General features: G+C 35.3%; 1 protein-coding gene across 4 annotated transcripts in view; it reads right to left on the bottom strand.

Moving 5' to 3' along the window:
* The window catches only part of Glra2 (glycine receptor alpha 2), a 252354-nt gene that overhangs the window by 151275 nt on the left and 73695 nt on the right, over positions 1 to 27384 (bottom strand). For all 4 annotated transcript variants that reach the window (XM_060374572.1, XM_060374570.1, XM_060374569.1 and 1 more), the window contains one exon: positions 20372 to 20595. In XM_060374572.1, the coding sequence (XP_060230555.1) occupies positions 20372 to 20595 (224 nt within the window). The remainder of the gene's footprint in view (positions 1 to 20371; positions 20596 to 27384) is intronic.

Raw genomic sequence — 27384 nt, 5'->3', positions numbered from 1 at the left:
AGTGTACTTTAAAATCTAATAAATCTAATGTTTAAGAGACAAAAATTCACTTACCATTAGCAAAGTATATTAATTCAAATAGTAAAATGTATGCTTTCAGGTCAATACTTTGTTTTAATGAAGAGTAGCCATTGATAACTTTACAACATATTTTTAACATTTTATCATAAGCCCTTACTCTCTGTTTTTCAACCTTCAGATTCTGAATATTTCTCACCTTCTAGATTCTTACTCCTTCCCACAAGGATGCTAGAGTCAAGTTAAAATGCACACAAAGAGCAAAGACATAGGTTTATGATGTTTTAGAATTATAACCCAGATATATGTATCATGATGTAAAGGAAAAACTAATCATTCTCCTTCCATCAAATGGGCAAATGGATGGCTTCACAGACTTTTCATTTACCAATCCAGAAGGACGAATTAGCAACAGATTGTGGCATGCATTCTAGGATTTCCAGTTATAGAACAAGTAACCCTTGAGTGAAAACAAAACAAAACAAAAAGTCTTATACAGTCTTTATTTCTATGCACCCAGTGAGGGTAACTCTTCTCTCTTTCCTCATCCAACTTTTCTGAGATCTAGCCAACTCTACCTGGGTCTTAAATCAATCAGGGCATTCACTGAGCTACCATCTCTTTTTCATAATTTTTCTATTGATTTCTCATGTGAATAGTGTATACCTCTTGCTCTAAAATTCTTTATACTTTAAAGATTCAAGGAAATGAATTAGAATTGATAATAAACAGAGCTAGGCTACATTCTTTTAATTTTTATTTTATTTTTATTTTTATTAATTATAGTTCATTTACCTTGTTCCCCAGCTGTAGACCCTTCCCCATCCCCTCCAATCCCACCTTCCCTCTCTCCTCTCCTCCTATGCCCCTGCCCCTGTCCAATGATAGGGGAGGTCCTCCTCCCCTTCCATCTGACCTTAGTCTATCAGGACTTACCAGGACTGGCTTATTTGTCTTCCTCTGTGGACTGGTAAGGCTGCTCCCCGCTCAGTGGAGGTGATCAAAGAGCCAGTCCATGAGTTCATGTCAGAGATGGTCCCTGTTCCTATTATTGGGGAACCCTCTTGGAGAATGAGCTGCCATAGGCTACTTCTGTGCAAGAGTTCTAAGTTATCTCCATGCATGGTCCTTGGTTGGAGTATCAGTCTCAGAAAAGACCCCATACCCACATTTTTTTGGTTCTGTTGCTCTCCTTGTGGAACTCCTGTTCCTTATAGGTCTTTCTATTACTCCCTTCTTTCATAAGATTGCCTGCACTCTGCTCAGTGTTTGGCTATGCATCTCAGCATATGTTTTGATACCCTCCTGGGTGGAGTCTTTCAGAGGCCCTCTGTGGTAGACTCCTGTCCTGTTCCCTGTTTTCTCCCTCTTCCAAAATCCCTCTCATTTGCCTTTCTCAATGAAGATTGAGCATCTTACCCAGGGTCCTCCTTCTTAATTAGCTTCCTTTGGTGTACAGATTTTAGTATGATTATCCTATATTATATGTCTAATATCCACTTATAATTGAGTATATACCATGTGTGTCTTTCTGCTTCTGGGATACTGCTTAAAACTACATTGTACCCAAAGCAAGATATTAAAACTTACTAAACATTTGTCTCTCATCTAGAAAGTTAGGAAGAAAAATGTATGATTTTTATTCCTATTTGACTCCAGTCCTAGAAGGAAACAGTTACATGTTTTTCTCATTATAAATCAATCATCTTTCATATCTAAATATTAGTATGACTGTTACATTATCACCCTAATCATCTTGTCATTATGCTCATCCTGAACTACCCTCTTAATCTGCTTCTCTTTATTTCGTATGGTCTATTTTGTACTCTATTCAAACACAAACAAACTGCAGCACACATTTTTTTTTATTTTAATTTTTTTACCATGTTCATAGCAGCTTTATTTTTAATAGTCAGAACCTGGAAACAACTCATATATCCCTTAGTTGAGGAATGGATACAGATATTGTGGTAACATTTACACAATGGAATACTACTCGACAACTAAAAACAAGGAAATCATGAAATTTGCAGGCAAATTGTGGGATCTAGAAATGGTCATCTTGAGTGAGGTATCCTGTAAGCAGAAAGATACACATGGTATATACTCAATTATAAGTGGATATTGGACATATAATATAGGATAAACATACTAAAATCTGTACACCTAAGGAAGCTAATCAAGAAGGAGGACCCTGGGTAAGATGCTCAATCTTCATTCAGAAAGGCAAATGAGAGGAATATCAGAAGAGGGAGAAAACAGGGAACAGGACAGGAGCCTGCCACAGAGGGCCTCTGAAAGACTACACCCAGGAGGGTATCAAAACATATGCTAACATGCATAGCCAAATTTTGGGTAGAGTTCAGGGAATCTTATGAAAGAAGGGGGAGATAGATGGACCTGGAAGAAACAGGAGCTCCACAAGGGGAGCAACAGAACCACAATTTATTCATTATGTATCCCGACTGAAGGCCCTTCCCTCAATTCCTCCCAGTCCCACCCTCCCTCCCTTTTCCCTCATCCCCTTCCTCTAGTCCACTGAAAGGGGGAGCTTTCCTCCTCTCCCATCTGCCCATAGCTTATTAAGTCTAACCAGGAATGCCTGGATCCTCCTCCTCTGTGTCCTGGCAAGACTGAATCACCAGGGGCAAGTGATCCAAGACCAGGTAATCAAGCTCATGACAGAGGAAACCCTTACTCCCCTTACTCGAGGACCGGCATGGAGACTAAGCTGTCGAATCTGCTAAATCTGAGCAGGGTGTCTAGGTCTTCTCCATGCACGATTGTTGGTTGGTGGATCAGTCTTTGCAGGACCCCCTGGGATCAGATATTTTTAGATTTATTGGCCCAGCTTTATTTGTAATAACCAGAAGCTGGAAACAACCTACATGTTCCTCAACGGAGGAATGGATGCAGAAATTGTGGCACATTCACACAGTGGAACACTACTCAGCTACTAAAAACAAGAAAATCATGAAATTTGCAGGCAAATGGTTGGAACTAGAAAAGATCATGCTGAGAGAGGTAACCCAGATACAGAAAACAAACATGGTATACACTCACTGATAAGTAAATATTAGCCATATAATTAATATAGGATCACCATATTAAAATCTACAGACAAAAAGAAGCTAAACACTAAGGAGGTCCCTAGGGAGGATGGTTAAATCTCATTCAGAATGGCAAACAGGATAGACACCAGAACCAGTGGAAGACAGGAAACAGGATGGGAGTCTACTATAGAGGGTCCTCTGAAAGACTCCGCCCAATAGGGGATCAAAACTGATGCTGAGACTCATGTCAAACTTCTGGCTGAGCAAAGGGAGTCTTATGGAAAAAAGGAGGTATAGAAGGACATAGAGGGAGCAGGAGCCCCACAAGCATCACACATTTTAAAGTAATGAAAGATTGTTATTTGAATGGAGAATAAAGAGTCCATGTTGACGGTTGTCAGATGCATTAAAATACAGCAGTGATAGATGTTTTCAGTCTTGGAAACAAATGCATCCTTATGTTAAAAGCAGATATTTCTAGTTGTTGAAAATATTTGTGGGGTTTTTTTTGTTTCATTTTTACTTTCTTTATTTTATTGTATCTGTGTTGACAAGTATAAGATTGCTTAAAAATACTCATAAAATCCATTATCAGCTTTGTCATCTTTAGGAAATGAAAAAAAGTGTCTTTTCAAAATACTATCTGAAAGGCAAAATTAGAAAATTCTATTTTATTCAGTATTTTTTCATTATACTCTTAATATCAAATCCAGTGTTGCGCCTCATTACTAAAGAAATAAACTGTCTTTTGGAGGGCAACCTGACAATCCAAACTCCTTGGTTACAATGGAAAGGTGGTTTTGAGTTGTAAACATCAGGCTTAAAATACCATCTTTAGACATAAAAACTTATCAATTTTGGAGTTAAATTGTAGATATGAATATATGGATATCTATAGATATTTCCCAGTGTAAGGACTTCCTTTGAAAAAAAATGCAGTTATCTTACTATTGCTATTATGATCCCTTCAAATTAGGACAATAAAAATAAGAAAAACCTCTAGTTAGTAAATAAATATATAGCTGATTTTTAAAGCATGGAGTAGTATTGACTTAAAAAGTTTCATGGGTTTAAATTAATTTGTTTTTTTTTTCTTTTTCACAGGGATAATGTTTTGATCATACAATAATATGTTCTCTGACTTTTTTGTTGTACATATTACTGTAAACACTTATTAAGTCTTAATTAGGCAGAAGGAATGATTTTCTGTGAGACTTATTGCACAATATTTTGAATTGAATGAGTAATATTTTATATATCTCAAAATTGCTGAAAGTGAATTCCAAATGTTCTCACCACAAAAATAAACATTTGAGGTGATGATCAATTAACTAGATTCGTTTAAATACTCCATATTGTAGTCATAAATCATAAAATTATTTTTGTCACACAAATATGTACATAGCTATATATTTTCAGTTTGAAAAGGAAAAACTAAACTGTTTGGCCTATAACAATAATCAGGTTTTATGGATCATTAAAGTTAATCAACACCAGAAAATCTGAAAAGTACTATATAATCTTGAGCTTTATCTTTGAGCAATTAAAATATAATAATAATGGAAGTGGATGTAGTTTAAAGAGTACACAGTTGCTATTTGTGACAAGTCAATTCTGCTCTTCATCATCATAGGCTATGTGCACTGGATTCTTTTGCAAAGTGAAATGTCCACATTTGTTCAGAAAGCAGAGAAACTCTCACATAATTACTCCTGCCTTTGTGTCAGATCTAACAATCCCACAGGGACACAGAATTTTATTAACAGCACAGATGACTGAGCACACTGAGACAAATTCTCCACAAACGTGAAGCTATTTGTGAATCCTGTCTCAGATGAAAGCTCACTGAGTGGTATTTTTTCCCTTTTGCTTACCTACATTTCTTTCAAGATAGGTTTTACATTTGGAACAAAATGAGCACCAGTAGTCAAACAGAGGGTTAGCAGCTGTACACTTAGTTAAATCATGTTGTTGGGAGAATAAATGGGAAGGGACTGTATAATCTAATTGGTCTTACATAGATTGCAGAGTCCCAAATTTATGATGTCTAGTTTAATATGTATCTGGAGACCTAAAATAGGCTTCTTTATTTCTTTCTTCTCCTTTTGTTTGGCATATATATTGTACAGAGTAAAATGACAGAAATGTAAAACTGCAGTTTGATGACCTTTCAAATTGATATCTACCTTCTTTGGTAAACAGTCTGATCCAGATTTATAACACTCACATAATCCCAGAACATTCCCTGTGCTTTCTTTCCAGACTAGAACCACCACCCCCAAAATAACTATCACCTCATTTTTCCTGTTTGTTTTATTTTTATTTTTTGTTTATTCATTTTATGTCCTGATCATAGCCCCTCCCCTTGTCTTCTCCACGTCTCACCCTCCCTCCCTCTTACCAGCTATTCCCCTCCCCTAGTCCTCAGAAAGGGGAGCCCTCTTTCCCTACCAACTGAACCTAGCCTATTAGGACTGCCTGCATCCTCTTCCTCTGAGGCCTGGCATCAAATAGCAAGATTAAATATGATTTAAATTTTTAAAACTCATTATTATTTTGTACCAAGATTCAGAAATTGCACTAAATAAGATTATTGTAAAAAAAAAAAAACTCCCCCCTTTCAGTGGACTAGAGAATGGGGATGAGGGCAATAGGGAGTGAGGGTGGGATTAGGGGAGTTGAGGGAGGCGGGTTTAATGAGGATATATAATGAATAAATTGTGAAGAAAAAAATTAAAATTACAAAAGGATATGTTCAACATATGTGGATAGTTTTAAAAAAGCTAAAGAGCTAGGATCAGATGGGAGGGGAGGAGGAACTCCCCTATCAGTGGATTTGGAGAGGAGCATGGGATGGAGATGAAGGAGGGTAGGATTGGCAGGGAATGAGGGAGGGGGCTACAGCTCAGATACAAAATGAATAAACTGTAATTATTATAAAAACTAAAATTTTAAAAATCATATATAAAAAAACAAAAACTAAGTAATAAAATGTGATAAATTTTGGTGAATTTCAGAGTTAACTATTTTATTTAAAATTCACTTATTCCAAATTTTTTTCTGAATCTCAAGCTTCGCATTAGCCAACACTGCTAATAGTATGCGAAATTTTTCCCTTCTCTGTAACCTGAAATACAAAGACCATTGAACCTAAACACAATGATCTTTAGGCAGCCTTCTTCCTGTTTATTTTTGTTAGTGAACTCATTTCCTAAAGCATTATCATTCATTTTTCTATTGTCAATGCACACATATGTATGTACATACATATTCAGAGAAACACCCACAAAAGTCCCAGAGGCCATAGATCTTTAGTGAGAGCAATAAGGCTGAACAAACATTTAGACTTCAAAGGTAAAGAATAAAACAAAATACAGAAACCCCATTTCCCCACCTTCCATATGTTTTCTTTCCTATGCTATTCAGTTCACCAAGCTCAGAAAACCAATTCTTGAGGTTATATTTCACTCAAAGCTTAAATTATTGGTAGCTAACATATTTTAAATAGTTTATCATATTTATCCTGTTTTAAATCAAATATTATTTTGTATTTTTTAATATTTTGTGATGTTTCTCCTTTACTACTATGCAAGTTCATAAAGGCTAGACTTTTCTTTCACAGTCTAAAAACTATTCCTTGCACAAATATGAATTCAAGAAATCTTTGTTAAACAAATGAATGAATCAGCACCCTGGAATCCTATGGGACATTTTCAGATTTTCACTCTATGGGACCAGGAAATAGCAATGGCTTTAAAAGGGAGAAGTCTGGTTATCAGAGCCCACAGAGTGTAACTAAATTACAAGACTATCAAAGGAATACAGGAAAGCTTGTTAGTTGCTGGCAGATTTTTCATTAAAAATAAACTGCATAAATGCTAAGCAAAGTGCCAAAATGTACTGTCTGTCCATGAGCCACAATTAGGCAGCTGGGTCCAAAACCAAGGCTGGTCATGCATTGTGAGAACAATGGAAATCAATAATTTAAAACAACATGATGGCAGACAGGATGGTTCTTGAGTCTTAAAGCAATTATGACTCATAAGAAGCTAAGTGTTAAAACTGGGGAACTGTTCCAGTAAGAGTTTTAAGGGAAAAAAAATACCATTAGAAGAGAATGTGGACTTTCAGAAATGCACATTTTAATGTGTTATCTGCTTTCCGTAAAGCAAATGTTTGCAATGTGCTATTCTGGAAGAGTTAGATCTAGTGGATACACTAATTTGTCTTGTTTAAAAAGGGATGGCAGAGGATCTTTCTGTTTTCAGGAAGGGAATAGAGCTTCCTGGATATTGTTACTGTTCTTCTGTTAGTGGTCATGTTTTGTGCACAGCAAACCATGGCACATGGGTACTTCAGAGAGGACACTACATATGGTGTTCTTTTAATACCAAAGTATTTATTTAAAAATGGATCATAATGGAAAAAAAAAGATTCATGATATTTCTGGTTGCCTGCTATAGGCCAAACATTCTCATTCTCATACAATCGTGGAGAACCATCATACAAGGCAGACAGACTTGTCCCTGGTTTTGAGATAACCAAATTAATGCTCACAAACTCCCATACTTAAACTGATACCAAAGACTGTTGACTTCTCATCTACCACGTTTTCTGTTTCAGAAAGGAACCTGTTACTTAGATATTATTCTACTTTTTTAGCCAGCAGAATTGGCCAGGCTTTTTAGTGTTCTTGTGTCTCCTTAAGAGTACTAGTTTCATAATTTCTCAGGCATCAGAACTGACATGACTTCAGAGATCTGGTGGTAGATGCAGCTTATTCATAAACAGCTATTCACTGAATCTCCTGGTTTCCTTGCTTACCCTCATTAGCATGCTGCTTGATATTTCTGTGATTCTGAAGTATAAAAGTAAAGACTTTCCTTTTGTAAGTGAATCTACTCTCTTGATTCTGATGAAAACCTAAAGAGCAAGTAATAGAATTTTTAAAAATTATAGACTTCCTGGCAAATGGCGCATAAAAATATTTTAGTTATTACACCCCACCCCATAAAGGCTATGCACTGGCTAGTTTTTATGTCAATTTGATCCAAGCTAGGGTCATCTGGGATGGAAGAATATCAGTTGAAGAAATTCTTCCATAGGACTGGCTTGTTGGTAAGTCTGTAGGACATTTTCCTGATTGATGTAGGAAGGCCAAAATTACTGTGGTAGGGACAACCGGGACTGGTGGTCCTATAAGAAAGAAGTTTGAGCAAGTGATGAGGAGTAAATCAGAAAGCAGCACTACTCCATGGCCTCTGTTTCAGTTCCCATCTCAAGGTTCCTGCCTTGACCTTCTGCCCTTAAATCTCTGAATGATGGGCTACAATGCTGTAAACCAAATAAACTCTTTTCTTCCACAAGCTGCTTTTGGTCATGGTGTTTTAGCAGGGCAATAGAAACACTAACTAAGATAGCATTATAGTCCAATGTTCTAGAGTACAGAACATTCTTTTCTTGAGAACATAAAGATGCTTCACTTGTAAGGTTTGGATCTGCTAAGTTGTTCCTCTGTGTATCCTAAAATTCCTGAAACATGTTGGAATGATTTGACAGGATACAGTGAGGGTTAAACAAGAATGTCATCACAACCCATTTGGACCCTAAATGTGGAGATATCCTAGGAGCAACTTAGACATCAAAGGTGCACCCCAAAGGTGCTGGGGAGATTGCTTAGAGGTTAAAAATAATTTTTCTTCCAAAGGACCAGTCATTAATTCCCAGCACCCAAATGTCAGCTCACAACTCAAAATGCATATAGGCAAAACATTCACATACATAAAATAAAATAAATGAATCCTATTTAATGTATACCATTAATAAAACTGACATATTGAGAGAGGTAGTGAGAGTGAGAGAGAATTTGTGCATTAAAATATTCTACTAGCTTGGTTGTTTTTAGCATTTTGAGTTAATCTTTGGTGGATATGAGCATCATCTGAGGGACTTTTGTGAGAATTCACGTTCTCAGGCACTTTTAAAGAGAAGATCAGGTAGGACTGATGACATCCCACAAGCTACTTTAAGAAACACTATTTCACATGTCCCAAGGGATGACTACACTGTCAAATAATAAGCTAAAAGAAAGAAGTCTTATAAAGTAATTAAGAGAGAGACTGAGAATGGAGTTTGCAACTTTTTAGGAGCATTACCCTTTGTCTTTGGGAAATGTTTTTTTGTTTGTTTGTTTTTTGTTTTTCTACACCAAAAAAGGACACATAGTGCAGGTAACTGCTATGTGATTGCATTAGAACAATGAGACAAAAGAAAGATAATTGAGGTTATCCTAGAGAGCATATTCGTAGAGTCTGGGCAACAAAGCGCTCCACCTAGCCTGTAACTGTATATAGCAATAGTTTGGCAATGTTTTGGGATACCTTATGTCAAACACTTGAAATAAGACACTTGTTCAACTATGTAGATAGCTGTATTCTTAATAGCCAGAAACTGGAAACAACTGAGTAATGCTCCAATGTGTACTACATTTTCTTTATCTATTCTTTGTTTCCAGTTTCTGGAAATACTATGTTGTTTAAAAATAAAATGGTTTCTAATTACCATTGCAGGCTTATGGATGGAACTAGAAAAAAATATCATCCTGAGTGAGGATCCAGATCCAGAAAGACACACATCTATGGTATGTACTCACTTATAAGTGGATATTAGCCATACCATGCTACAATCCACAGAACCAGAACCACAGAAGTTAATTAACAAAGAGGGCTCATGCAGTTTGTATTACTGTTACTCTATAGTACAGCTTGAGATCATGGATGAAGATACCTCCCGAAGATCTGTTATTGTACAGGATTGTTTTAGCAATTTTGAATTTTTTTGTTTTTCCATATGAAACTGAGAATTGTTCCTTCAAGGTCTGTAAAGAATCATGTTGGTGTTTTGATGGGAAGTGCATTGAATCTGTAGATTGCTTTTGATAGGATGGCCATTTTCACTATATCAATCGTACTGATCCATGAGCATGGTCGATCTTTCTGTGTTCTGATATCTTCTTCAATTTTCTTTCTTCAGAGACTTGAAGATTTTTTTTTTAATGCAGGTCTTTCACTTGCTTGGTTAGAGCCACACCAAGGTACTTTATGTTATTTGTGGCTATTGTAAAGTATGTTTTTTCCATAATTTCTTTCTCAGCCCTTTTGTCTTTTGTGTACAGGAGTGCTACTGATTTTTTTGAGTTAATTTTGTATCCAGCCACTTTGCTGAAGGTATTTATCAGCTGAAGAAGTTCTCTAGTAGAATTTTTGGAGTCACTCGTGTATACTATCATATTATCTGCAAATAGTGATACTTTGACTTCTTCCTTTCCAATTTGTATTTCTTTGATCTCCTTTAACTGTCTTATTGCTCTGGTTAGGACTTCAAATACTATATTGAAGAGCTATGGAGAGAGTGGGTGGCCTTGCCTTTTCCCTGGTATCAGTGGGATTGATTTAAGTTTCCTTCCATTTAGTTTGATGCTGGCTATAGGCTTGCTGTATATTGTCTTCACTATATTTAGGTATGTGCCTTATACCCCTGATCTCTCCAATACTTTAAACAAGAATAGCTGTTTGATTTTTTTTTTCAAATGGTTTTTCAGCATCTAAGGAGATGATCATGTGTTTTTTTTTCCCTTCTGTTTGTTTATGTGGTAGATTATATTGGATTTCTGTATACCACCCCTGCATGACTGGGATGAAGCTTATTTGGTTATGGTGGGTGATATCTTTTATGTGTTCTTGGATTCGGTTTGTGAGAATTTTGTTGAGTATTTTTGCACCAATGTTCATAAGAGAGATAGGTCTTAAGATTTCCTTTTTGTTGGGGCTTTGTGTGGTTTAGGTATCAAGTATACTATGGTTTCACAGAATGAGTTTGGTAACATTCCTCTTGTTTTTATTTTGTGGAACAGTTTGAAGAGTATTAGTGTCAGCTCTTCTTTGAATGTCTGGTAGAATTCTGTGCAGAAATATCTGGCCCTAGGCTTTCTTTGGCAGGGAGACTGTTGATGACTGCTTCTATTTCCTTGGGGGATTTGGAGTGTTTAATCCATTTATCTGATCTTGGTTTAGCTTTGGTAAGTGGAATCTATCAAGAAAATTGTCCATTTAATTTACACTTTCAGATTTTGTTGCACATTAGATTTTGAAGTAAGACCTAATGATTCTTTGAATTTCCTCAATGTCTGTCGTTATGTTCCCCATTTTTTGTTTCCGATTTTGCTGATTTCGATAGTTTCTCTCTGCTTCTTAGTTTGGCTAAGGGTTTGTCTATCTTGTTGATTTTCTCAAAGAACCAGCTTGTGGTTTCAATGATTCTTTGAACTGTTTTATTTGTTTCTAATCTATTGTTTTCAGCCCCAAGTTTCATCATTTCCAACCTTCTACTTCTCTTAGGCTCGAACCAAGTTTACTTTTAACAAAAAGCTAAAGTGGGATATCCAGAACCAGACTAATTTTTTTCTGAAAAGAGGTGCAATTATCACTTCCATTATTAGGTATTTGCTTCCCCTGATATAAAAAAAAAAAAACAAAAGACAAAGAAAGTATCTGATTTGTACTAAGTGTAGAAATTGAGAGGAATCTGGGTGTGCTAGGCACTGATTAGAAAATATGTACTTGTATAATTTAGGGTGGGTGGCAGGTAGAATTGTCTCTCACTTTCTTTTTTCATCCTTTAAAAAATTCATTGCACATTTAGTATGAATGGGCAACTGAAAATTACTACAGTTCTGAGAAATGTTAAATACATTTGTACAGTAACTTAGCAATATTGTATCTGAATCCAAGTCTTCCTGGCCCTTGTAACTGACATCTATTTCCATAACATTTTATCATTTATGGCCTAGCTTAGTTTCTGCTTTATATCTTTCATCTGACTACTCAATACCCCTACTGAAATGAGACACCTTTTGTTGTTGTTTTATTGTTCTTTGAAGTAACTCAGTTATTATCAATGGCTATGCTCCAGGAGTATAGAAAACTACATAATTATCTATAGACCTAATTATCTGTCTTTAGTTACTATCCAATAATCACCATCACACCTTTGATAGTACAGATGTTTGTTTGTAGTTTTAAATGTTTCAAACATGGTGTACCTTGTAGACAGATTATCAACCTTTGCAAATGTACAAAACTTCCCCCTTTTAAAATGCAGTGTATTTCTTCTAGAGTGACAGTTCTTCACCTGTGAGTTGTGACCCCTTTGGCAAACTACTGTCTCCAAAAATATGTACATTACAATTCATAACAGTATAAAAAATACAGTTATGAAATATCAATGAAAATAATTTTATGGTTGGGGGTCACCACAATATAAGGAACCTTATTAAGGAAAGATTGAAAATTACTGCTCTAGAATATAGTCTGGGAGAATGCACCAAAATAATTTATATGTCTTGAAAGAGAAATTGGCTAGATATGTAAGTGAATCTGTAGCCAATTGTGGAACTAGTCAGCCATCTCTGTATAATTGCATAAAACTGTGCAAGTCTTAGCATTCTCAAAATGCCCCACAGTTTCTTCTGTTCATAGACTCAGAGGCTAATGGTTGGGGCTAATGTGATTGTGAAATTGCTTAGCATTTGTGATAGTTCAGAGTATCATTGAACATTTTAAAGGCCACCTACTGAACCACAGGTATTTTGATCTTCCATTTTCTGCTTCCAAATAGGATTTATCACTTCTAGAGTGGGATATTTACTTTGGAAGAGAAGGGTTCCAATTTCTAAATGTAGTTTGAAGCAGGTACCTTGAAAAGATGAAGTTCTTCTTTTTCTCAAGCTGTATAGAACATTAGAAAACATTTTAATTCATCAGGAAGGAGTTTGTAGTTTGGGAAGAAGAGAAAAATTGTTATAATGCTAGATGGAACTCTGAATTTTGTCTGCTCTCCTGGTTAGGTCCCATTTTGGAGAGGAAACTGAGTCACGATGATGATCTGGGGAGGCTGAAGAAACTTGTTTTCCGATCATAGAGGACAGATTAAATGAGGGAAGAAAGTGAGACTCTCATGTTGTCCCAAGATACCATCTTGTTATTTTGTTTCTACATCATTACCTGGAGAGCAAACTGATGAATGTTAATGCAGTGGAAAGTTTCTTCCAAATGCAGGTAAATCTTTCTATTAGGAGTCCAGCTGGATGAAGTTAAAGACAAGTAGTTATTTTGCTTCTATATATTTTCCTGAACAATTTCTTCTTTTCCTTCAACTGTGCATATAACTGCCTTGAGTTTCATATGAAACAATATATTGTATATTGTATTTATGAACTCAGCCTGGAACTCATTAGAGCTTTCCAGAAAATATGAAAATTTTATGTATACAACATACTTTCAATGACTTCATAATTTTATCCCCATCTGCTCCATTTTGAAGGCCCTTTTCAAAAGTACCCTCTTCATACCACTTGGCTCAACTCCTGCTCAATCCACCAGTATAGTCCATGCCAGTTCTTCCCGCTCTCACAAACTTACATGTCTCTTATAAGAACGGACTCATGTGGTTTCCATGGCATTTCACAGCACTTCCCTGATTTACTGTTTAATTCTGGTGTAAATGCTTAGGTTAAACTCATTAACTACTGCATTAAGTCAAGTCACAAAACTCTTGGATATCTGGAGACAGAATTACAAAATGAGGATATATTTTCCTGGATTGTAAGATATAAAGAGAAAAATGGTCTAGCTGTGCATATAAAGAAATGATTACAGCTTTTCATAACTAACAAATATGTGTTTTGTAGGGCTCCTCAAAACTGAGTAAAATAACCATAACATCATCATGGAAACATTTAGGTAAGTCTCAGTTCAGTGTACATTTTATTTCTAGTTCTGGCATCTAAATAAAGAATGTTCTTTTATCTTATTCTATTAAAAATCATTCTGTAACAAAAGTCAGAATCCTTTTAAGCTCTTGCATCAGGCCCCAGTATGAGTCAAGAATCGAAGGCAATGTGGGAAAAGGCGTCCTTTTATGTGTGAATAGAATTTGTCATCAGACAGGATTGTTTAGGGGGCACAGTTGGGTGTCTGTATAGAAACCTGTACTCTACTTACTCTCGGTGGTATCTGCAATGTGTTAGTAGAGGGACAAGGAATGTCAGTCCTTATGGGTTTTCTATTACAACACTATCACTATGGGGAAAGTAGGAGACTGAATCATCAACACCTATAACTGGGAACTAAACCAGAAAGGATTTACAGGCATTTTATCTCCAGTGCCATAAAAAGGTAAATTTTAGCTCATGCAAAGGGTTGAGGATGAGGAAAACAGAAGCGTTGGTAATATGTGGATGTTTTGTGCAGAAACAATTCTGTAATTATTGATGGTTTGGAGAGTGTGACAGTTGGTTTTAAATGTCAACCTGCCAACAATATTAAAATAACCTGAACATGGAATCTCAATGGAGGAATTGTCTTAGTTGCCTTAATTGACATGGGAAGACCCACTACTAAAAATGTGGGTCTCCTCTTCTGGTGGTATTCCAGATATTTTAAATGGCATAACAGAAGGAAAATTATTTAATCTTTGCCCACTTGGCTTTTCCTATTGCCCCTGAATTAATTTACCCTGTTGCTACTGCTTCTGAATCCTTCACTGATATTAAAAAAAAAGCTTTTCTGGACCTCCAACACAGAAAATCACTGACTCTCCAGGAACCCTCTAAGCCTTAGGACTTAGGACTGCTAAGGCACCCAGCCTCTCAGAAAAATGACCAACTTCTAGGTCTCTCTGGTATTACACAGCCATTGCTGGATGACTTTGATGGCTGAGGTACCCAGCCTTAATAAACAGACAACAAAACAGTTCTTGGCCTTTCAGGAGAAAGTCGGAGTCAGCTCGACAGAAAGTAGCATGGTTCTTTTTTAAAAAAAATTAATTTTATTTATATATCTCTTTATTACACTTCATTCACTTTGTATTTCCACTTTAGCCCCTTCCTTTGTCTGCTACCAGTCCCACCCAGTTTCCCTATATGTCCTTTCCCTAGTTCCTTGATAGAGGAGGACCTCCTCCCCTTCCATCTGAACTCAGCTTATCAGGTCTCATCAAGGCTGGCTGTATCATCTTCCTCTGTGGCCAGGGTGAGGTGATCAGAGAGCCTGCCACCGACTTCATGTCAGAGACATCCCTTGTACTCCTTACTAGGGAACCCACTTGGAAGCAGAGCATCCAATGAGCTTCCTTTAAACAGGGAGTCTAGGTCCTCTTCATGCATGGTGCTTAATTGGAGTATAGATCTCTGCAGACGCTCCTGGGCCCAGATATTTTGGCTCTGTGTTCTCCTTGTGGAGTTCCCATCCCCTACAGGTCTTTCTATCTCCATCCAAGATCTCAAGTTGTACTATAGAGCAACAGTAATAAAAACTGTATGGTTCTGGCATAGAAACAGACTGGTGGATCAATGGAATCGAACTAAGTACCCAGAAATAAACCCACACACCTATGGAAACTTAATATTTGAAAAAAAAAAAGCAAAAACCATACAATGGAAAAAAGACAGCATCTTCAACAAATGGTGCTGGTCTATCTGGATGTCTACATCAGGAAAAATGAAAATAGACGCATATTATCACCCTGCACAAAGTTAAAGTCCTAGTGGATCAAAGACCTCAACATAAAAACTGACACAGTAAACCTGTTAGAAGAAAAAGTGGGGAATACCCTTGACTTCCTTGGCACAGGAGACAACTTTCTGAACAGAACACCAATAGCACAGGCTCTAAGAGCAACAATCAATAAATGGGACCTCATGAAACTGAAAAGCTTCTGTAAAGCAAAGGACACTGTTGTCAGAACAAAACGACAGCCTATAGATTGGGAAAGGATCTTCACCAACCCTATATCTGACAGAGGGCTATTAACCAGAATATATAATGAACTGAAGAAGTTAAACAACAACAAACCAAGTAATGCAATTAAAAAATGTGGTACAGAGCTAAAAAGAGAATTCCCAACAAAAGAATATGGAGTGGCAGAGAAATACTTAAAGAATTGCTCAATGTCCTTAGTCATTCCAGAAATGAAAATCCTCCAAGTTTGCATAAAACCTTAACTGGAATTCCTGCACTGACTACTCTGTGATGGACTGTGATATGAAAGCATATACCAAACAAATGCTACAAGGTGCTTGAGGTCCCAGGTTTTTTGTTTTGTTTTGTTTTGTTTTTGTTTTTGTTTTTTTAACCACAGCAACAGAATGAACATAGGACAAAGGGATTCTTCAGGAGTGATCTAATTTAAAAGAAAAATAAACTACCAAGAAAAAAACAGCAGACTTGTGAAACAAACCTTACTTCTCCTAAAATGTTCACCTTCTACTTCTTTTTATTATTTTGTCCTCCATATACTATGCCCTGACTTTTGCTACTATTTGTTACTAAACTCAACAAAATTGGAATGATAACATAATTTACACAAAGGCTTACCTGATGACCATGGATTTATATGTTTTTAAGTAATACCACCTTATACTCTTACTTTCTCTAAAGAGATGCACAAAGAAAAATGTATGTCCTTCTTCATGCTTTAGATGATTAATTTGGCAAGTCAACCAAATGTTTTCAAGAGGTGGAGCATGATAAAAATATATTAGTGAAGTTGTGGTGTCTGACTTTGAAAGTCAACTTGACACAACCTAGCATAACCTGGGAAGAGTCTCAATGACAGAGTGTCTATGTTGGGTTACCCTCTGGACATGCCTGAGTGTGATTGCATTAATTTAATTGATGCAGAGAGACCCAGCCCAGTTTGGCAGTTCTATTCTGAGAAGGGGATCCTGAACTGAAGTATGTAAGACTAGGGAAACTCAGCAAAAGCAAAAAAAAAAAAAAAAAAAAAAAAAAAAAAAAAAAAAAAAAGTAAACATGTGTGCATTAATTTCTCTGTGTTCTTGACTATGAAAGTGATCGTAGTAGCTGTCTGAATCTTCTGCCTTGACTTAGCTCATATGATATACTGCAACCTGAAATTAGAAGTCTAAATAAACACTTTTATCTCCTAAGTTGTTTTTCTTCAAGACATTTATCATAGCCAAAGGAATGGAACTAGACCAGAAATCGCTATTAAACAATCTGAGGAAAATTGCACAAAAGTGATACACATTTTTTTTTTATCAACAAAAGTTGTGTCATACATCATTGGTTAGAGATTTGTTAAGACATTTGCTTCCCATTGAAAATACTTGCTTGCATCATCATAGTGTCTGAAACCTTGGAATCAGGGTTTCCTAGTCTACTTATGGACTTCTAATCCACTACCTCTTCTTTTAGGCTCTTGCTGTTTGGAAAGCAGGTAAACAAGATTTTGGGAATTGTGATCCTGTTTGTAATGAAACAATGGATTCTCTATTTCTCCTTGTGTTTTATTTTTACTTTAAAGCTTTGGACTTTGACTTATATAAGAATTTGATTCCATGTCTCCTCTTACCAAGTTGATAAAAACATGGAATCTTTCCCAGATGATATATTACTAACATTTACTATTGGTTCAGAAAACATAGATATCAGACCTCAACTACAAGCATTGCATTTTAGAGAAAGATCAAATATTTCAGTAATTATTTAACTGCGCACAGTGGAGACAGTCTCTGTGTTCATCTTTAGTACTCATAGTACTCCTTGCTTGTGTCTTTCCCAATCCTCCTTTAGCCTTACCTATTTCTTCTTTAAGAAATTCTTTATCTTTGTTCTCACTACTCTATATTGAAACCAAGGCCAAGCTCTTTACTACTTTATATAAAATTTAGGCCAATGGATTCCTATGATGGGTGCCTCATAAAGTTTACTGTTCTGGAAAAGTCCTTTGTGATGGAATATCAGGAAACTTTTCAATACCTTTTAGACATCAGCAACTATAGTCTGCTTACTTCCAAGTTGAATTAAGTCAACTAATGGGAATATATTAATATCAACAACTCATTGTCCACTAAATTACTTAGTCTAATTCCCCTCAAAACTTTAAGCACTGACTCCCAAATTTTAAGTGCATTTTGAGAAAACAATTTCTAAAGTTATGATTGCTTTTCTTTGCTTTGCTCCTTCTTATTTTTTAATTAGTTATATGTCAACATGCCTCATTAAAATAGAGCATTTTTAGGGCAAGGATCACTTATTCAGCCTGGATATTTTATGCCAAAGGTATTGTCTGACTTATTGAAAACTCTTTTAGGAAAAAAATAGACTTCTGCAGTTCAAATTTGCCAGTGGCTTGTGTTTCTTGAATGTGGCATCTTGAGTTCCCTGTCAGCAATTTTTTTTTCTCTCAGACTTCAGAGACTATCCCTAACTTGTCAGAGGACAAACCCCTAAGAAACCAAGGAAAGACTAATGTGTCACAATTCAGAACCAGACATATCACAATGGCTTCTAGTTCTATGTCTGAGAAACATACACCCTTCACTAATAGAAAGCAGATAAACCATTGCGACACAGAAAGAAATAGCAACAACCTGATTTTATTTCCACAGTGTACAATGCTAGGTATTTACTAGAACAAATACCACCCTAGGCCCAAAAAAACTAGCTGAAGCAGCTGATACACTGTGTTTCCTTTTATAACTCTCCTTTAGAGCATCATGCTCTACATATGTCCCAACCTATCAGGTCACATCAACTTAGGCCATGCCCAACATTGCATCATACACTAGACAAACAGAGTATCATGCAGAATATTGTTTCTTTAATAATGAAGTGGGCATTGAAGGAATTTGTCTGATTCTTTAGGAAAGCAATGGCACTGCCACATCTGCAAAATGAGCAGCCTCCTGCATTCTACAGTGGACAGCTAATCTGAAACAAGTTGTGAAATTAGTAGGTATATGAATGAAATAAACAGTAAAGAACCAAATTAAATAACAGCTTCTTAAATGGTGATGAGTCTGCTAAGTTGTGTAATGTATTTACAAGAATAGTAGCTGTCTACTTTGGGGAGATGGTAACAAAACGAGAGTGATTAGATATTTTATAAAGAACCCTTGAAATGCCAGTATTTACTTAGTGTACAAGTCTATCTTGTACAGTACACTGTGGTAACCCTTCACAACAGGCTAAATAAGGCTGCAGAATCCTTACCTTTTAAGAATATTGATTATAATTCAGGTTTTATTTATCAAGCATGAACTTCATGGAAAAAAAATTATATTGTCTCTGTCAAGTCCTGACTGACCATAACCAACAAATGGGATGTACTGTACCAACATTACTCTCCACTATTGAATTTTTCATTTGCTGTTTTTTTTTTCTTTTGTTGGTTTTAAACTAAACGATACCTATTGGTGCTTGTTATAGAGGAATCAGAGCATGCACACTTGAAATGACTGCAATCTGGCCCTTTAAAGAAAATATTTTCTAACATCTACATCTATAATTTTCACAAGAATATACACAAATAGATATCCTGATTCATGTCTTATATTGAAAGTAGTTGCATTGTGGAACTTGTTAACTGTCAAGTCTTGAGTTTGACTTTAAATCTGTATAATTTTAAAAAATCCATGCTCTTACACTTAACACATGTATGGCAATAATTGAAATATGGTGCAGAGAAAAAATAAGAACCTTGCACAACACAGAAGGATGGTTATTAGTATTAAGAATAACAGCATAATTTTTTGAACTGAGAGAGATAAAGGTTCTGGTTAAAATAAGAACCTAGGGATTAGCTCAGTCTGTAGAGTATTTGCATAGCATGGATTGAAACTTTGGCTTCAATCTCCAGCCTCCCTCCCACTGAGATTGGTAGCTTAGGCAGGAGGCTCAGAAGTCCAGTGTCATATTCTTCTACATATGCAGTTGTAGACCAACATGGGTCCAGAGATCATGTCTCAGAAAACCAGTACTCTCAGAAATTTTCTGCCACAAATTCAAGCCCAATATAATTTAAGAGATTAAGGTCTCAAATTCATGCTTATTGAGAAGCACAAATGAGGCTAGGATAAAGTCTCCACTTAACTCAGAGCATACTGTTGTTGACAAAGCTGACCAATTGATTTCTGCGTATGGCTCAGAGAAAAAATTATTGAAATGGAAATTCACATACTATGGTCAATGGTAATTAGACAGAAGATCCTGTAATTTATTTAATATATTTGTTTGGTGTTTATATAATACCATCTCCTGTCTGTAAAACTATTGGATACATGTTGTAAGACCATGAAACCTGCTATGTTCCACCCACTTTAAAATTCAAATAATAAACAAGAAACCACAAAGTCATATATTTATATGCATCCTGTCCTGAAGAATCAGGCATCTGTAGGCTGGAGAAATGAAGAGATATAACCAACACCAGCTTACCTTATACTGTAAAGCACTTTGCCATTTTTGGAAATCCGCAGCAACTTGTTGTCAGTGGTGACATCATGGAAATTGGCACCTTTCTCATTGGCAAAGAACAAATCTGGTTTCCAAATGGAATCCAACATAGATGGATCCAAATCCAAAGAATCATCCGGGTACTCACTGTATGCCAGCCGTGAATCATTCCACTGTTGTCTCAGAAAAATGTTCACTCGATAGTCCTACAGAAATATATAAAAGAGCCACTTATTGCCCACCCTGGATTAAGAAATCTATTTAATTTCTCTCTTTCCTTCTTTATGTTTTGATACAGTCCTTTTGTCTGGTCAAAAAGTTTCTGTACACATTACTCAAAATAAAACACCCAGTTCTACCAGACTTTGGGAGGGAAAGAAGGAAAAAAGATTCAACCAAGTCAGAACACCAATTAAATAGCTTGACTTCCTTGATTTTTTATGCTTGAATTATTAATTTTTGGTTGAAGTAATATTAATTCAAGATGATCTTTTTGTAAAATAAAAAAAGGCAATGATGAGTACAGAAGTCAGTCTGTCATGGCAGATTACCAAATAAGCCCGATTCATTTTCTAAATCAGAAATGACATGATTTCTAAACGTTTTTGCTTAGACGCTCTGTATAGAAGAAAACCCACCCTGCAATTTAAGAGTGAAAATCTTGTAAAATCATTTTATAATAGACCAATATTCTTTAAATTTTAAAAACATTAAGGTACCTTATATGATAAAATGATTTATTCACAACTAATTGCTTTCAGAACACTTGGATATTTCATTGAATTCCTTCATTGTGTTATGTCTACAGTAGACACGTTGATTCTTCACTCAAATGAAAGTTGTTTATGTTTTTCCAAAGGTTTTCACCCGAGTGGGAGCCTCGGGTAAAGACTTGTCATTCTCACTTGATCCAGGCATTTTCTTCTGTGCTAATGAATCATCTTGAAACTGTAACTACTTTCCTGGGGGCTTGTATTCTGACTTTTAGGTTCATGTAAGCACTGGTTAACCTGATGATCTAGACTCTGACTGAGGCATCATTGGGAGTCCCTAGTTCACCAGTACTGTTATTAAAGATGATAGATGTCTTCATTTGTTCTTTTCTTCTCTCACCTTTCATTTAGCCCCTACTTGCTTCATCTCCACATCCTTGGCATCTAGATGTTTTTGATTATTAATTTTCTTAAGTATTGATTAGTCTGTCTTGGTTTACTTGAAAACGTTCTAATGTAGGTTCCTGAAACCTTACGATACCCCTATTCGTAACCAAATAGATAGGATTGTTCATTTTGACAGATACCATGGAAAACCACTAAAATACAGTATATTTTGAATAATTCTTTCACATGGTCAAAAGAAAAAAAGTTTTAGAGATGAAGACATAACTAACCTATTAAAATTTCTATGGTAGTTTTTAAATTGCAGACTTTTAATAACCAATCTCAGAACAGTTTGAAGGTCATAGTTCTTGTTAATGGTGTCTAATATAGGCTGAAATAGGCTAAAATCAAATATTTCCTACCTATTGCAAATCAATGTTCAAAACCCAGATCTTTTGAAAAGCCTGCATTACTAGAAGTAATTAGGTAAAGTTATTCATTGTATATCATGAACATTCTAACTTCAAAAGGCTTAGCAGGTAGCCTTTTTACACACCAAATCTTCAAATCAGAGTGGATGCCATTTTGTGGCTTAGTTCAACATGTACCCCAAACTGTTAGCTCACTGGCTGTTCCAGTGAGTGAAGAAGTGAATGGCAAGATCTTAACATTCTTATTAATCATTTTTGGAATTGTCCAAAGAAACCAGAGATCTGTGGTAAAAAAGAGATTATCAAAAGTTCAGTGTTTCTTTGTGAATGGTTGTTACTGAACCATTAAAGATTTGTACGAATAGCAAGTAAGAAAGCCTGATTTGTGAAAATTAAAGAAGAGACAATTAAAAATGCAACAACACAGTTGTCATATTTGTGTTAGTATATGTGAGATGCTCTTAAGTTTTCCCAAGGAAAGAAATGAGGCCTTTCTAGTTTATGATGGCCGTTCCCTTCTAGTTTCTTAGAGTGAGAATCATTCTAGTTTCCTAGAGTGAGAATAAGAATTTTGGGGGGTTGGGGAGAGTCTATATGCTTTTTTCAATTGTGAATAAGGAATAAGAAACTTTCCTTCACTAGCCAAATCTTGAGATACTCTAATTCCAGGATGCAGCTAGACATAACAAAAGTGAAAGGGTTAAATATCAGATTATTGAGAGACCAGCAACCCCTCCAGTAGGAAGTATTTTAGGCTTCAAAATGCCATGAGCAGGCAAGCTAGAAATCAATGAACAACAAAATCACAAATGTAATATTCTTGCTATCCTCCGGAGCCCTTGAGAATAATTTAAACTTGCGTATTGTCCTACCCTAGGTGATATTAAACAAGTGGCAAGCTATATTAAAGTGATGGATTTTTAAGAAAAAATATCTCAATATGTATTTTTATACCAAATTCCTGTGAATGTTCCTCAGTGTTTCCCAGTTTTATATTTTGAAATTTATTACAAGAAAATTATAAATAATTTATTTGTAATGTTAGAATATTTATTGACTTATTTATTTACTTATTTTTTGATATTTATTTATTTATTAAAATAAATATTTATTATTTTTTTTAACTTTTTATCCCCACTTGTAGCACCCTCCTGCCTCTCTTATTAGTCCTGCCCACCTTCCCTCTTCTCCCCCTATGCCCTTTCCCTAGTCTCCTGATAGGGGAGGACCTCCTCCCCTTCTATCTGACCCTAGAATAAGTAGAAAGGAAATATATTTGTATCCAGTAATTTTATATGAAATAAAATATATGCCAGATTTTTTTATTATAAGTAGATAGTCTCTTGGATGTAGAGTCGTTAAAGTTTATCCATAATTTTGTTTATGATGAGATACGCTATTCTAAGATAGATAAAAACCCTTAAAATTATTTAAAAATAGACAGGAGCACCCAACGATATAGAGAAAGTAGATAGCCAAAGGAAAGTTTTGCATCCATGCCTGTGTAAACCTTCAGGTTTACTATAATTTTCAATGTATACTAAATATGTGGCACATGTATTATATTAATGTAACATTTTTGTTTATTTACAAATAAGTCATAATTTAATAATAACACAAGTCGTAAGAGAATAGTTATATGATTCTTTAGTCTTTCTTCAACTTTTATTTTGCTTCTAGGCTCAATAAAACATTAAAAGGAAAGTAAATATTGAGAAAGGTGTTTAAATGCAGAATATAGTCTCTTTTACATTGCCAGCATCCTCTAAGGACAAATTCTACTTCAAATAAATGACATATTTTCTTGTACCAAAATGTTTCTATATTATTGACTCTCTGAGCATTGTATAAGGCAGTAAATCCATTTATCTTATATATGTGTATATATTTCATTTTATAAAAAAACACATATATAAATTTTATACTCTTTATTATGGTCTTAACACTGGTAATGTGAGTTCCTATATTCTATAATAGTCTTTTATGTCAAATTTAGAAAATTTCAAGTTTCTTTTTCTGATAACTTAACTAAAGCAATGCCTACTTCATAACCATTGTTTCCTTAAGCTGAATTACTTTGCACTACTATACATAACTCCAAATTTGTACATAAAGATGTGCACTTTATTTCATAAATGTACATATCAAACCTCATCATTACCTCTTACTGCTTGGTGTATGTGCAGATTTTAATATAAGTACAACAAAGATGGCAATGTGTTTCCTTGATTCCCCATGATGCTTCTGTCAAAGTTTGGTTTTCAAACCTTCCCACACTGCCAAAACACTTTCATCATCTCAAAATTGTGTTAGTTTTAACGAGCAAGCTTACATTTTAAATTCTGATGGCTTCATAATGAATGTGGACTTTAGTATTTCACTGTTAATTTAGGGAGCGAGTTCATAAAGTTTATGGAAATGTATTGATGTATTAAGATGTCAGAAATAATAAACACAATAATATGCTATGGTCTGTCAGTCAACAACTTCTTGTGATGTGCTCACTCAGTGATTGAATTAAATGAAACTCTTATGATCTTTCAGTGGTTATAGAACAACAGGCATTCATAAAAACTTCTGTTCACCTTTTCTAAGTGGCTCAGGAATGTAATTTCAGTGGCAAAGTAATTCCTTGTAACACAGCAGGAACTGGCAAATACATTCATGTTCATTTAACTATCCGTTGCATCTGTTAAATATGCCAAGATACAAAAACCTACTGTTGGGGCATGGGTAGAATATAGGTACCTACAGAACTAACTCATACAGAATCCTCTGCCATCTTTCTAGGCACCCCTGTGAAACTGGGAGGAAAGCTCCTCGTCTCCATTTTCTGATGCCCCACTTTGGGAGAGTGGTATACAGCTGGTACAAAATACCCTTGGCTGTTAATTTTGTTGCTAATATTTTTTATTTCTGACTCAACATTAAGAAAAAAGGGTGGTAAATATATTCCTTATCCTTTAAATTCAATGGTCACCAACAAATAAAGGAAAGGGGGAGAAAAACAAGGGAAAGGTTAGATAAAGTGATGTTTCAAAAACAGAATATAACCTGTCTCACAGTATTTCTCTTTCTACTCTCCTAAATCTTGAAGACCATACAAATTATATCTCCTGAATAATTATAGTACAGGGTCAAATTATATTTGTTGAATAATTGTAATACAAGATCAAATACCCACAAATCCATGTGTCTCTTAATGAACAAATATACTTATTATTGAGTAACATGTAATTATGATGATCCACAAAACTCATTTATTCCTAAAGGAAACAACAATATGCTGTCCTGGGAATACAAATTTAGACAAGTTGCATTAGGTAAGCTCCCAGGCAAAGATGCAGTCTTCTTGGAAGGCAGGACATTTTTATAATACAGCAATTCTGACACTCTTAATGAAACAGTATTTATTTAAATACTAATATTTTAAATCTATGGCTGGCAGATTTGAGCTAGTCTATTTTTGCAAGTAAAGTTTTATTGTAGTTAACTCACATCCATTTAATCACTATTAGTATGGCTGTTTTCATGGCCAAAGAGCAAGTTTGAGTAGGCATGAGAGAGACTATCTGGCTCCCAAGGTCTGAAGTACTTACTGTCTGTCCCTTTGCAGGAAGCATTTGCCAATCCATACCCAACTTGGCATGAGAATTTCTTCTTGGGCATAAACATGATAAGTATATTTGTATATTTTTTAAGTTTCATATCAAAGCCATATGAAAATGATATATGTGTGTGTGTTTCAAAACAAAAAGAAGCTTGTCATTGCATCGAAAGCTAATAAGTGAAATAAAAGAAGCACACTATGCAATACTCTTTTAAACATGCAATTTGTTCTATCTTACACAGTAGATAGACAGGCTGTCGACATTACCTTTGAGCAATAGTTTCCTTCTTTCATAGGAAACCTGACAAAGGACACTTAGTAGCCAAGAAGCACCTAAGCAGCCCATTTACTAAACAGCTCTGTAAGTCTTAAAGACTGAGGAAAATTGGGTATTCATAGCTTTTGTTTTCATCTCCTTAAACATTTACCTCATTGTATTAATGAACACTGAAAAGGTGCATATTTACATTTTGGATTGAGAGTAAAATGCAATGAGGAGAATTAATCAAAGCAACTTAGGAGTATAATTAATGCAATCAGCATTAGGTCGTGCAAATATGGTCATTGAATGCCATCGTGTAAAGCTGGTGACAGTGGGCTACTGGAAACGTTGTGCCTTTTTTAAATGTAAAAGCAAAATCAGAAGAGACACAAACTGAGTGCCAAGCCTAGAGTTGCGCTATTCTTTTCATGCTTTGTGTTTCTTCTGAGTCTATTGAAACTAATCTATTTACATAAATTCTTAATTTACTGCACATGCTGCAAAAATCTTATTTCGAGACGATGTTGCTTCAGAGTAATGTTAAAATGGGTACTAGATAAAATTACATTTTACTTTTTGCAAATAAAACTGACTAGTAAAGGTAAATTAATTTTCCGACTTTCAAAAAAATACCACAAAGTACATGATCTTAGAAGCCTAAAGGAGAAAATCCACTAAAACATTTTTCCCTTCTCAGTGATAGTATAAGTTCATTTTTCACCTCTTGATATTTTGTAGGATTCGGCTACTATAATACTTAGTCATATTCAACTACTACTTCAATTTAGTCTCATCCAATAATATGGCTATATGATTTAATAAGCATATAAACTAGAAGCAAACAACTGACTAAGAACTTTAAACAAATCATGTGGATACCAAGGAAATATTTCACCCCAAATGTGATCTCCATACTGTAATCTAGAGCTAATGGGGTCTGACTAATGATCTAATAGTCTGGGCCACTGGAAACACTGCCATTTCACTGATAAGCTATTTTAGCATATTGTATATTATATAGCACCTGAATCTACTTCAAATATGTGAAAGATGTTCGCACTACATATCTTTAAAGAGTATTTTATTAGGTTTATGTTTTCAAAGCTGTTAATTTTTGTGTAATTACTGTGAGATTGATATTACTTTCTATTAGAAAGACAATTATATGTGCATATGCATATATGATCTGTGCTCTTCTGAATCTCTCCCTTTTGTAATATAAATGTACAACAGACAGGTTTGATGATGTCCCAGCTTTCATAATAAGTAAAAGACTGGCAATGACCATCATATGTCAAACTTTTAAAAATGCATACTTAAGAAACATTGAAAATGTACGTATTTTTATACTTCTGAAATCACACCATGTTTACTGATGCTCATTCTACCAAATCTAATGAAAATTATATGTTGAAAAAAATTGCTCTAAGGTAGTAGGTAAAAGATCATTGGGTTTAAACTGGAGCTCCTTGACAAATGACTTTCTGAAATGGAGGCATGTAAAGGTCTATTTTTAGAGGATGTCGACATTAGAGATTGGCACTCAGTAAATGTCACATAAATATGCAATAATGCTGTGATCACATATCCCA

This window comes from Meriones unguiculatus, chromosome X (genome assembly GCF_030254825.1).
Source record: "Meriones unguiculatus strain TT.TT164.6M chromosome X, Bangor_MerUng_6.1, whole genome shotgun sequence".
In the NCBI taxonomy this organism is placed as follows: domain Eukaryota; kingdom Metazoa; phylum Chordata; class Mammalia; order Rodentia; family Muridae; genus Meriones; species Meriones unguiculatus.
This window is presented reverse-complemented; position numbering and strand designations above follow the sequence as displayed.